Source organism: Haliaeetus leucocephalus, unplaced genomic scaffold (genome assembly GCF_000737465.1).
Source record: "Haliaeetus leucocephalus isolate CR32 unplaced genomic scaffold, Haliaeetus_leucocephalus-4.0 Scaffold517, whole genome shotgun sequence".
Classification (NCBI taxonomy): Eukaryota; Metazoa; Chordata; class Aves; order Accipitriformes; family Accipitridae; genus Haliaeetus; species Haliaeetus leucocephalus.
Window position 1 is genome coordinate 3,178,785 of NW_010972953.1, and position 12,239 is coordinate 3,191,023.

At 50.6% G+C, this 12,239-nt stretch overlaps 1 protein-coding gene across 3 annotated transcripts in view; it reads left to right on the forward strand.

The window, feature by feature from the left end:
• MACF1 (microtubule-actin crosslinking factor 1) overlaps positions 1–12,239 on the forward strand; it is a 112,304-nt gene that overhangs the window by 27,766 nt on the left and 72,299 nt on the right. For all 3 annotated transcript variants that reach the window (XM_010576056.1, XM_010576057.1, XM_010576059.1), the window contains exons 28-37: positions 102–295; positions 472–634; positions 938–1,021; positions 1,130–1,237; positions 1,881–1,979; positions 2,159–2,311; positions 2,420–2,508; positions 2,962–3,097; positions 6,236–11,515; positions 12,011–12,160. In XM_010576056.1, coding sequence (XP_010574358.1) covers positions 102–295; positions 472–634; positions 938–1,021; positions 1,130–1,237; positions 1,881–1,979; positions 2,159–2,311; positions 2,420–2,508; positions 2,962–3,097; positions 6,236–11,515; positions 12,011–12,160 — 6,456 coding nt within the window. The remainder of the gene's footprint in view (positions 1–101; positions 296–471; positions 635–937; positions 1,022–1,129; positions 1,238–1,880; positions 1,980–2,158; positions 2,312–2,419; positions 2,509–2,961; positions 3,098–6,235; positions 11,516–12,010; positions 12,161–12,239) is intronic.

Here is a 12,239-nt window from a genome sequence, read left to right on the forward strand (position 1 = left end):
TTCTCAGGCTTGTCAGCTCCCGGCAGGAGGGCATCTCTGCCTTAATGTGCCATTTGCTTTCCACGACGTTGAACCGGTGCTGTCTCTTGCTGGTTTTGCAGCAATGGCTCGGGGAAGTGAAGGACAAAAGCTCCGTCTTCTCCATGTTGGAGGAGGAGATGGCAAAGGCGAAGGCGGTGGGAGAGCAGCTGTACCGGCTGAGACAAGAGCGCAGCATCGACCTTGAGCGCTATCAGGAGAAGGGAAGCCAGCTGTGGGATCGCTGGCAGCGAGTCTGCACCCAAATTGAGACCCGGTGAGAAACCTCCTGCCTCCTTTCGCAGATTTACTTTCATGAATCAGCTGAGAGCTTGGGTCAGGCTTGATAGCAGGGACATTTTTCCAGATGGGATTCCCACTGGTGGCTGGGATATCCCTATAGCCTACAGTGGCATTTCGCCCTCCTATGATTTGTCTTGGTTCATCTCTCAGCCACGCGGAGCTGGAGAGCATCCAGGAGGTGCTGAGTGATTACCGGCAGTGCCACAGTGCCCTAATCCAGTGGATTGAGGAGATCACGGTCCAGCAGGAGCTGATGAAGCCTGGGCAGGCAGAGGACAGCCGGGTGCTGTCGGAGCAGCTGAGCCAGCAAACGGTAAGGCAGGATCTCGTCATGTCTCGATAGCGCAGTTGCTGCAGTGACCGTGTCACTTCTTTTACTAAAATCTTTTCATCTGTGAGCTTGAATATATGAAACGCAGCGGGGAAGAGGCTGCAGGCCTGAGCTGGGTGTCTCAGAAGTGGAGAAACTGCTTAGCTTGAGGTGGAGATGAGGTCTTGCGTGAAAAAATAGAAGAGTGTAAAGACTACCCAGAAGGGGAGGGATGCAGACTGAAATTCAGTTCACCTCTCATGGTAGCTGTCCAGACAACCATTTTTTCTTTGAATTTTATTGAAGGCTTTGGCTGCAGAAATTGAGAAAAATCAAGCCAAACTGGACCAGTGTCAGAAATTCTCCCAGCAATATTCAGCTGCCGTCAAGGTATGGGTCCCCTCCTGCACCTAGATAAGGCTGGCTGGGCAGAAACAGCCCCAGCACAGTCTGCATCTCGCGTGCTCCATGACTCTTCACCCCTGGTTGCATTTGCAGGACTACGAGTTGCAGCTCATGACGTACAGGGCGTTTGTCGAGTCGCAGCAGAAGTCTCCCATGAAACGCCGGCGCATGCTCTCGTCCTCGGATGCCATCACACAGGAGGTAGGAGCGCAGCCGCCCGCCCGACCTTGCGAGGGAGAAATTACGGCCGGGGGGTTCTTCGACGCCAAGCAAACCCCCGAGCAGCCTCTGTGAAATAGGCTCCTTTCTGCTGAACTCTCTTGTATACATAAAGTTTCCACCCTCGCTGTTTTTTCCAATAGCCAGAGAGGATGGCTTAGTGCTCTAAGCACCAGGTATGAAATACCTAGACTCCTGGGAACCCCTGGGTCAAATCCAGCAGGGTCGGCTCAGCCCTTCAGCCTTGCGAGGTAAATAACCAGAGCGCCATGCAGCATTACTGTGTGTGGATCTTTGGGATGAGACCTTTAGGGACCTGAGGTCCTGTCTGCTCCATGTGGATATTAAAGATCCCAGTAGCCCTCTTGTAAGAGTTGAGCATCTGCCCCAGTGTCCGTGACCGGAGTCTCCCCTTCGCTCCAGTGTTGTGCAGCATGCCGTGTGTGGCCACAACCCTCCCTGTCAGACTTGCTGCATTTCATTGATGCCGTACCGGGTCTGCGAGGTGCCTGGGGGGCTTCCCAAGCGAGAGATGGTGCATCCATGTCATGTACTATAAAGTACGTCGCTCTGGATCCGCCGGTCCTGACTGATGCGTCCCATTTCCCCCTCTCTCCCTTTGCAGTTCATGGATTTGCGGACTCGCTATACAGCTCTGGTGACGTTAACCACACAGCACGTGAAGTACATCAGCGATGCTCTCCGGCGGCTGGAGGAGGAGGAGGTAAGGGTGTTGTACAGAACTGAACTTCATTAAAAATGTGCAGGCTCATTTCCTAGCACCCCCGAGGTTGCTGCTCCATGTTGAGGTTACATCTCGGGCACTGCTCCTGAGACCCTCTCTGCCTTTGGAAATCTGGGACCCCTTTGACGTGGTTATCTTCCTCCCTCCTCTGTTTGCAGAAAGTAGTGGAAGAGGAGAAGCAAGAGCATGTGGACAAGGTAAAGGAACTCCTGGGCTGGGCCCTGGGCTTGAAGCAGAGCGTGCAAGGCAGGACAGCTGCTGCTGGGAGCAGAGAGCTGGGTGACATCGAGAAATCCATCTCAGAGCAGCAGGTAAACTGGGGGCAACCATCAGACAGCTTGTTTAACTTCTGCTCTTTTTCCACAGCTGAATTAAGCTTCTTTGTTTTGTTTTGTTTTGTTTTGTTTTACCCCCAATAGGCCCTGAACGAGGAGCTAGCTGCGAAGAAGGAGCAGATCTCTGAGGCCATCAAAACTTCACAAATCTTCCTGGCAAAACACAGCCACAAGTGAGTGTGGCCTGAGGAGGGGACAGGCAGGGAGAGAAGTGGGGGGAGATGACAAACCTTAGAGCTGGTGCTGGTGGGGTCGTGTCCCTGGGGTCCGGTGCCCAACTCCCGTTAAAAACAGTGATGAGCTGCACATGACAGTTGTCGTCTTTCTTATCTGCAACAAGAGCTATGAAATATGCAACCCATTTATGCTGTTGGGACAATATTAATCCCCTTTAGTAGTGATCCAGCCCTGCACATTTGGGGATTTGATCGTTACGATGCAGGTCAGCCTTTGCTGAGCACAATTACCCTTGCTGGTTTTAGCTGAGCTGGGTAAGGAGTAGGGCAGTAGGAAGAGGGGACTCGTGGTGAGTTTGGCCTTTTCCTTCACCAGAAGAACATGTTAATTCTGCAGAGTGGGAGCTGGTTTGTGCAGTTTCCCTGAGAGATTTCCGCTTCCCCTTGCAGGCTTTCCCATCCGGAGAAGGAACAGATTTCTGCTCAGATCAGTGCCCTCAAGGAGACGTACCAGGCTCTCTGCAGCGACTCCACGGAGCAGCTCCAGCAGCTCCAGAGCCAGCTCGCTCAGGAGACGGAGCACAAGGTACTGGTCCCTGCTCGGTCCCGTGGCTGCATGGACACGGGGCACTTCTCAGGGTGTGAAAAAGGTTTTGCTTGGTTGCGTGTCTCATGGCCACCAGCCACTCATTGCTGCAGCCCGTCAACTTTCTTACTTGCACATGATTGCCCTCCCTTCTCTTCTGTCCATCCGTCACCCGAAGCATCCAGGCTGGGGTGGTCTCGGGACGCCAAGCAGGAGCCGTTTATCTGCTGCCTTCCAGGTCAATGGAAGAGTTGCCCTTTGCAAAGGTTTTCATCAGAGCTCTGCCCAGTGCACAAGGGTTGGCTTGTTCACGCTTGGTGGGCAAGGATGTAGATGGACATCTGTCCTGGAAACGGTCCCCTTAGCAAATCTGTGTCCTCTGAGGAATGCCCTCTCAGTGCTTTAACCGCAGAGGGCTCCTTCTCACAGGCTGCCTGTGTGCAGGAGACGCAAGAAGGTGGGTTTCTGCAGCAGGGCATTTGCCCATGCCATCTTGTGTATGTCAGGGCCTGGCGAGAGGTTTGTCTCAGCTGCGGCTGAATGAAGTTGCTCTCCCCAGCGGAAGGCGACTGCATCGTCCAGGCCCTCAGCTGACCTGGGAGACCTTCACGACCCGTAGCTGGACCCATTCCCTGTTCACATCCACCAGCACTCCTGTCAGTCCCCGTCCTTGTTTTGCTGGGTAGGGAGGGCTGAAAGCGCATCCTTATTGCCTCCGTTATGAGCTGTCTTCGGTCATTCACAGATATACGTGTACGTGTTATATAAGTGTATATACATGTGTCGATGGATATATTTGTGTGTTTGCTTGCTGGCTCCCTGTACTCTGAAGCAACGGCCCGCTCAGATCTGGACGTGTGACGCAGGTTTTGGCTGTTGGGTCCGTGAGTGAAGCCCTGTTCGAGCCGCTTGCGGGAAGAGGGCGACGGGGCTGCTTGTTTGAAATCTGCCTGTCCAGCTTTCACCTAAACACATAGTGTTTCTCTCCAAATTGGACTTTATAGCACATTTCAGGTGTCTTAGTGCAGCAAACGCTTTCTATTGCAAGCTCTTTAGCCCTCATGCTGGCAGCAGAAAGCTAACGGTGAGCAAACCGACTCGTTAGTCGTCGCTAAGCCATCACGACTTTGATGCTTCTGCTGCTGCTGCCAGGAGAGCAGCTGAGAGCAGCCTGCCCATGGAAAGGATGCTTTTTCCTTTCCCTTTTCCTCCCTCCTGGGCAGGAAAATTACTTTTGAGCAAAAGCCTTCTCCAGGGCTTGCTGGGCTGTTTTTATGCAGCATGAGCACGCTTTGGGGCTCAGGCTAGAACAGTTTTCACTCAAGCTCTCGACAAAGCCCAGGAAACAAAATGAGAGATGGCAGTGGGGCTTCACCGTAGATCCCCGTCTACGAGATGATCCCTGTGGCTCTTGTGCGGTGCAGTTGCTTCACTGTAGAGGGAGCATGAGGAACTCTTAACATTTGCTTGCTGGAAACATCCAACTGTCAGAGAGAAGTTATAAAAGACAAAAATGCAAAGCAGAACGCGCTAAATTGAGCATGATGTGTCCCTGTACAGTTTGTGTTTCATGTCAACTGTTTTTAAGATTAACTGACATCCTTGCTTACAAGTTTAACTAACCCTCCGGGATTTAAACAAACAAAACACACAAAGTGAAAGAGGACGACCTGTGTGTGGGGTTCTTTTTGCAAACAAAACAGTCGCATGCTGGACGCTAACACCAAGCTTTACACTGTGTGTGATACGGCTGAACTGCTCCATAAGGCTCTGTCTTTAACTGCTCAAGGCACACCCTGCAACTCGGGTAAGTAAAAGCCTTTTACCCCCCTCCCTCCCATCTCCTTTTTTTATCTTTCTCTTTTTCCCCCCCCTCCTCTTCTCTGTCTTTCCACGGCTTGTTCATCTCCGAACGTGCATGTCAGAGTCTGGCAATGATGGTGGAGAGCTTAGGTTTTTCCAGCCGGCTCACCGTGTCTCCACAGCAGAAGGCAGCGGGGGGGGATCTGCAAACCAGCGTGGTGGAGGCTGCATCCTCTGCTGTGCCATAACTGAGCTGTGCCACAGCTACAAACACCCCCAGCCACCTGTGCTGTTAGACTCACTCATAAAAAAAAAAAATCAGAGCGTGTTGGGGGTGCAAAAGGAATTCATTCCACAATCCCAATTCCCTCCACCGCATCCCCACAAAAATCTTTTAGTGCTTGGACCAACCTTATACCCAACCAGTGGGACTGGGAGAAACCCAAATGTCCAAAGAGCTGTTACTCTATCATCTTAATTATTACCCTCCCTGTGGGGATACCAGCAAGAAGAGAAAAGCCCCTCCAGAAACACCAGAGTAGATGGCCTGTTCCCAGTCTGTCACTGTTTCCATACTGGGACCTCCAACTTCTTACATTTCTCCCCTTGCTCTGTCTGAAAAGCATGGCTACTTCGAGGTGCTGGAGCTGGGCAGAGCGGGTGCCGGTGGTCGTGCTCGGGGAGCTGCCCTGCATGCAGCGCTCCTGCCCTAATGCATGGCCGGTCTGCGTGGCTGGGGAGCTGCTCCATGGCACGGGGGTCTGTGGTGCTCTCCGTTTGTCCTGGCGTTTGAGATCTGCTTGGGGAAGGGCAGGATTTAGAGCATGGCAGGAGTCAGTGTGGAAGCTGCGCTGGAGAGATTCCTAGATACTCTGAAGTGGACGTCTTTGGGGTTTTTTTCTCCTCTGTGATTACACAGTGGGATTTGCGTTGTCTTTACTTTTTAAAACTGGAGTTATTGAACGGCTTTGGTGTGCTTGTTGGTCTCCTTCCCTCTGTTTCTCCATGGAGCATTAGGAGCACTTCTGGGTTTTGCTGCTTGCTGCTTTGCTACGTTACTGTTGGTGGATGTTGGAAGCATCTCACTGCTGCCCTGGGTGATGGACTAGATGAGCATTAAAACTTGCTGGCAACGTGCAAGCTGGCAAATGCACCAATATGCGTGCTGTAATGCCTTTGGAGTTGCATTTCAAACACTTTGGGACTCACTTTCTAGCCTGTTTAGGGTTTTTGAACTTTTTTTTGGAAAGTGAGACCTCCCTGGAATTCATGCAATCTGAGTGCTAGAAATGCTTGAATTTGATTTAATTCTTTTTCCTTCTCTTTCTATTCTAGGGCAGCGAAGCAGTGGCAGGAGTGATCGATCTTGGTACGGTAGAAATATTCCCTGTCTTTGGTGCCATGCAGAGAGGTCTTATAGATCAGGACACTGGCCTTGTCCTCTTGGAGGCCCAGGTTATCACATCTGACTTAGTTGTTCCAGAGACCAATGAGAAACTCTCTTTGAAGAAAGGTCTGGCAAGAAATATCATCGATCTCAGGACATTCCAGGTGCTGCAGGAGTTGAAGGATGCTCTCCACCAGGTGGAAGAAGTCAGCTGTGAAGGGAGGCAGGTCCTACCTGTTGTTGCTGCGATAGAAGAGGGGAGGATCAGTGAGAGCATCGGGCTGAAGATTCTTGAAGCTGAGCTCGTTACTGGGGGCTTTAAAGTCCATCAGGGCAGAATTAGCATGGAGACAGCGGTGCAAGAAAGGCTCCTTACCCCCCAGCTTTATTCCAGACTTCTCTCTCACCTGGAGGGTGGCAAGGATTTGATTGACCCCAACACTGCTGAGAAAATCAGTCTGCTCGAGCTCATGCACCGATGCATCATCCACCAAGAGACTGGACTGAGGCTGCTTCCAGTCAAGCAGCTGGCGGGTGGGATGGTGAGCTTGAAATCAGGCAGAAAAGTCAGCATCTTCCGTGCTGTGCAGGAAGGGCTGATAGACAGGCAGGTAACGGTCAGGTTGCTGGAAGCCCACCTCTTTGCTGGTGGCATTGTGGACCCCAGGACAGGGCACAGGCTGACTGTGGACGAGGCCGTGAGACATAATTTAATTGACCAGGATTTGGCATGCACGCTTCTTATCCGGCAGCTTCAGACAGGTGGCATCATCGATACAGTCACGGGAGAGAGACTGACAATTGATGAAGCTGTAAGGAAAGAGTTGGTAGCACCAAGGATTGCGTTGGTGGTCCTGGAATCCCTCTGGTCCTTCATGGGGCTCCTGTGGCCAGAGACGGGGGAGATCGTCCCAGTTGCAGATGCTTTAGATCAAGGAATCCTGTCTACAGAGATGGTTTACAAGATTCTCAGCAAGAGGCAACTCATTAAGGCTATCTTTATACCAGAAACCACTGAGGTGTTGTCCTGGAAGAAAGCAGTTGAACATGGCATCTTGGAGAGAGATGTGGCGAAGAAGCTGAAATCAACAGTCATACCTGATGTCATGGCCAGCGTGCAGCTTGCTGGCTCTCCAAACCGAAGCAGGCATGGCCAGAGCAATTCTGGAAGGAGTCCCACAGGTCACAAAGAGCAAAGTGACCCTCTGCTAAGGAGTGATGACGAAAGGCTGATGTTCCACTTGATGACCCACAGCTACATCAACATCCATGATGGCCAGAAGCTGCTCTTAGTGGACGGAGAGTTGAACAATCTCACTAAAGCCCTCATCCGAACCCAAGAAAATGGATCCTGTGCAGACACGTTGGAAGGTAGTGAAGGCTTTGAGGAGACAAAGGCAGATGCAGCTCTTGAAGGAGAGCCTTGCAATGGCTTGGCTTTGCAGCAGCTTGAGTTTCAATTTGCTCCTTCAAAAGAACAAAGAGAAAAGGTCTTGCCACCCAGAGCTTTGGAGAATGGGGAGGTGGTGATGGGACCTGAAGGCCTCCTGTTGGAGGATGCAGAAGATATCCTGCTTGTGGAGGAGCAAGAGCAGATTCATACCAAACAGGCTACCATGAAGAGTGAAACTGATGCTGAATTTGGAAGAGAGCAAGTAGCTTCTACAAGCAAGGGCAAACATCAGGTAAAATTATCAATGCCAGGATGTCCCGGCGACCTTGGTAGCGGATTCAGAGAAACAGAGGAAACGATGGTTAGGGCAGAAGAAGAGTCCAAGCCTACTACAGTAGATGGAGTGGAAAGTATCGAAGACCAGAAGAGGGCATCAGAGAGTGGGACAGTTGTGAAAAGTGAAATCTGCATCTCGATGGATGTTTCAGAAAGTAGAGAGAGACTGGAAATCATGGCAGAGAAGCCTGAGGGTGGGGAGAAACCTGAACTAGAGGCAGAGGATGTTAGAGAGATTTATTTGCTAAACGAGGAAACAATTGAGAATGGCATGCTGGGAGGAGAGGAGGTTGTGCTCCCTAAAACTGGAGAGGCAGAGCAAACAGAGAGGCAAAGTGAAAACATTGAAAGTGTATTGGAAGTACAAGAAGAAGGGGAAGAAGTATTAGATTATGAGTGTGTTGATGAAAATTCCCTGCCAGCTCCTGCAGAGCAGGAAGCGGAGGACACTTTGGAAATGCTGTTGACGCAGCTCCAAAGCGGTGGCATAATCCACGAGCAGACAGGGAAGACTCTTCTTCTAAATGAAGCAGTAGCCCATGGAGTGGTGCCCAGCCACACAGCAGTGAAACTCATGGAGAAAATGAAGATGTTCAGTGGTTTCTTTGACTCTCATACATGTGAATCATTAACCACTGAGGACGTCATTGAAGAAGGTCTGATGGATGAGAACCTTCTCCAGAAGGTGCTCGCATCTGACAAAGCAATAAGTGGCGTTCTTGACCCAGGCAATAACTTTGTCTACTCTGTCAAGGATGCCGCTGCAGTTGGTCTTCTGGACAAGGAAACGGCAGTGAGGATCTTGGAAGGGCAAGTGGTTACTGGAGGGATTGTTGACTTGAAACGTGGCAAAAAAATATCGGTCACTTTGGCTTCAAATCTGGGCCTGATAGAGCCAACAAGTCAGAAAGAGCTGGTCAAGCTGGAGAAGGCTTCCAAAGGGAAAGGCACTGATGAGGTGACCAGACAGAAGCTCATTAGCTTACAGGCTGAGACCACTGGAATTGTGGATCCTAAAACCAAGCAGCCTTTGACTGTTGCACAGTCTGTTGAAAAAGGGCTCCTGAAAAAGGAAAAAGCTTTTCAGCTCTTGACCAAGCAGATTGCTGATGGAGGAATCATCCATCACGTGTCTGGAATGAGGCTTTCGGTAAACAACGCAATGAAACATGGTTTGATTGATCAAGATTTATGTAACGAGCTCACGAAAGCTGAAAGCGTGTGCCTGCAGGACTACATTCATCCAGTTACAAAGGAGAAACTGCCCTTGCCCCAGGCAGTATCTTTAGGGCTCATTAGTCCGGCCTTCCAGAGGAAAGTGCAAGAAATCCAGGCTGGGAGTGGAAGCATTTTTGATCCTGCTTCTGGCCAGAGACTGGCACTCTGTCAAGCGGTAAAGGAGGGCTTGCTGCCCGAGCAGGTTATGGAGAAAGTCCTGTCATCTTCAGAAATGAAAGAAGGAATTGTAGATCCCGAGACCTGCATGATCGTTCCCTACTCAGAGTTCCTAAAGAAGTGTAAAATCGACATTGAATCTGGCCAGAGGTATCTGGAGGTCCATCCCTTCAGAGCCATCAAGGATGAGGTGACGGGGAACAAGCTTACGTGCGCCGAGGCGGTGAGGCTGGGGAAGGTGGACCCTCTGCCCACTCTGCGGTTGCTGCAGGCTCAGGCAGACAGCGGGGGGGTCGTGGAGGGGACCGTCAGCAAGAGGCTTTCCCTGAGGGCTGCTGTGGAGCAAGGACTGCTGGATGAGCAGATGGCCAAACTCATCGCCACCAACCAGATGAGGACCGGGGGAATTGTTGAGGCTAGCAGTGGGAAAAGGTTGAGTTTAAAGGAAGCAGTTGAAAAAGAACTGATTAGCCAAAAATTAGCTGCCGGTCTTCGGGAGGCACAAATATCCGAAGACAAATATGGTTCTGAGATCTGCAAAGTAGACAAACCCCACCTTTTCCAGGAAAAAATGGAAAAACTATCTCCAAAAGATGAAGATGTCATTGTCTCTGCTCGTGCTTCTAAGAAGTCTGAAGGTGCTGAGCACAAAGCTGAATCTGAAGCCGTGAGCTACAACGCGGCTGGAGGTGCAGCCGCTGCCACCGAGAGATTCCCAGTGACGCCGACAGAAGGGAAATCAAAACCTCAAGAAACTTCAGAGGATGGTGTAACACATCATCCCCAAGGAAAGGTTGAACTGACTCCAGAATACCCCTCGGTATTAGGTACAACATCACTCCCTGAAGAGATGGTGGTAGTGAGGGCTATGGAAAGTGGGATAGCAAAAAGCAGCTCCCGAGTGAGAGCAGCTTGGGGAAAGGAATCATGGAGAGAAGAAGCAGATCAAGGGACAGAGAAAGTGAAGGGATTGGGATTGGAGAAAGAGCAGTTGTTCTTGGACATGGAGGTGCTTCGCAGTGCAGAGGATAGTGAGGAGAGGAGGAGGAGGAGGGGGTTTGTAAGTGCAGAGGGAGTTGTGGCAGGTGAAGAAGGTGCAGAAGGTGAGCAAGGAGAGCGAGCGGGCAGCCTCGATGGGGTAACACCGGCAGCCCCAAGGGAATCTGTTACAGTGGGCCAAGGGAAGGGAGAGATGGGTCCTACAGAGTCTGGAGAGCCCCCTGAGATTGGCATCCCTATGAAGCCTGCAGGAGATGAGCTTGCAGTTAAAAAAACTGTCAAGCACATCGAAGAAGAAACCCTGAGACTGGGTGCAGAAGGTCCAGTTGATCAAGCAAAACCAAGTGAAACTGAGGTAAAACCTACCCAAAAACAGAAAAGCAAGAAAAAGAAAGCAAAGCAGACTGGTATCCCAGGGGACAGTGCTCAGCTGGAGAAATCTTCTGCAGAAAAGCAGTCCCTTCCTTTTCTGATTTCCAAAGAAATTCCAGGGGAAAAGAGGGAGGAGGACTTTGTCTCAAGCATGCCAGAACCAAAACATGAAACCACCACCAAGATTACTGCTGGGTTGGCAAGAGACACAGCCAAGCACAGGGGGAGCAGCAGGGATGAAAAAGAAAAGAAAACAATTTCTGAGAAAGATAAAGAAAACCTCGCTGGGCATCAGGTGTTCCCTGTCCCCCCAGGACAAGGAGAAGCTCAAGAGGTGATGAAAGGTGGGATCAGAAATGGTCAGGGTTCCTCGGTAGCGTTGAGCCTGGAGGAGAGGATGACCCAGGAAGACACCAAGGTGGAAACCACCAGTGATGTGTCCATTGTAGCTCCTGCAGCAGACGAACTGCCCGATGAATTAATTATCAGAGAGGAACCCAGAGAAGTTCAGGAAACCTCTGCAGTCCTTGAGCTCGGAGAAGAGGCACGGCAAGAGCAAACAGTGGAGATCAGCACAGGCGAAGGAGGTGCCCCTCTTCCCCCAAAATCCCAAGGAGAAGCACCCCAGGACAGGACCAGGCAGCCGGGTCCTGGCGATCGGGGCTTGCTCTTACCTGTGATAGTGGAGGGGGAGCTGCTGGAAACATCGAGGGAATCCACGAGACCAGCCCAGGTAAATTGATGCTTTTTGCTATTTTGACATTTTTTTAATGAGCTATTTGTGTGTGCTTAATGTCAAATCTGTCCAAGGTCCTCAGCACAGAGGACAGCCAGAACAAGAGGAGTGAATGTTTGAGCTTGATGTTGCAGTATCAGCTGCAATGGATTTGGCAAAGGACCCAGTGATGTATGACTGAAAACACTCAAGGCTTAGTTGTGGCTTCTTTTAGCTAGAGCATTGCTTATAAATGACTAATAAGTAAGATGCTTTTTTGGCACTTTTACTGTAACACCAGAGATCTCTTGCCATTTATAAGCTTATGTTGGAAAAAGAGTTGTGTGTTTTATTTTTCCTGTAGTAAATCTTGTAGATAAGGCTAGTGAGTGGAAAGTCCCTGAAATGGAATGTTATTAACAGATTTCTTCTTTGAAAAGAAGAATAACATATAATCCTTTGTTTTCTTTTCTGTCTAAATCTGAGGTTTTGTTTTACTGTTTGATTCTGTAGATCATGTTCAGCAAGAAGATGTGTCTGGAGCACGATGAGAAGCTGGTATCGTATCTCTCCATGCTCCGAGACATCGAGATGAGAATCAAACGGGTGCAGCCGGCGGAGCAGAATTTGGCAGCCCTGCATGACCTGCTGCAGCAGGCGGAGGTGAGAGAGGCTGGGCCAGGCTTGGCTGGTGTTAGGCAGGACAGAGCTCGTCCCTCCTCTCCCCAGCTTCATGTACAGC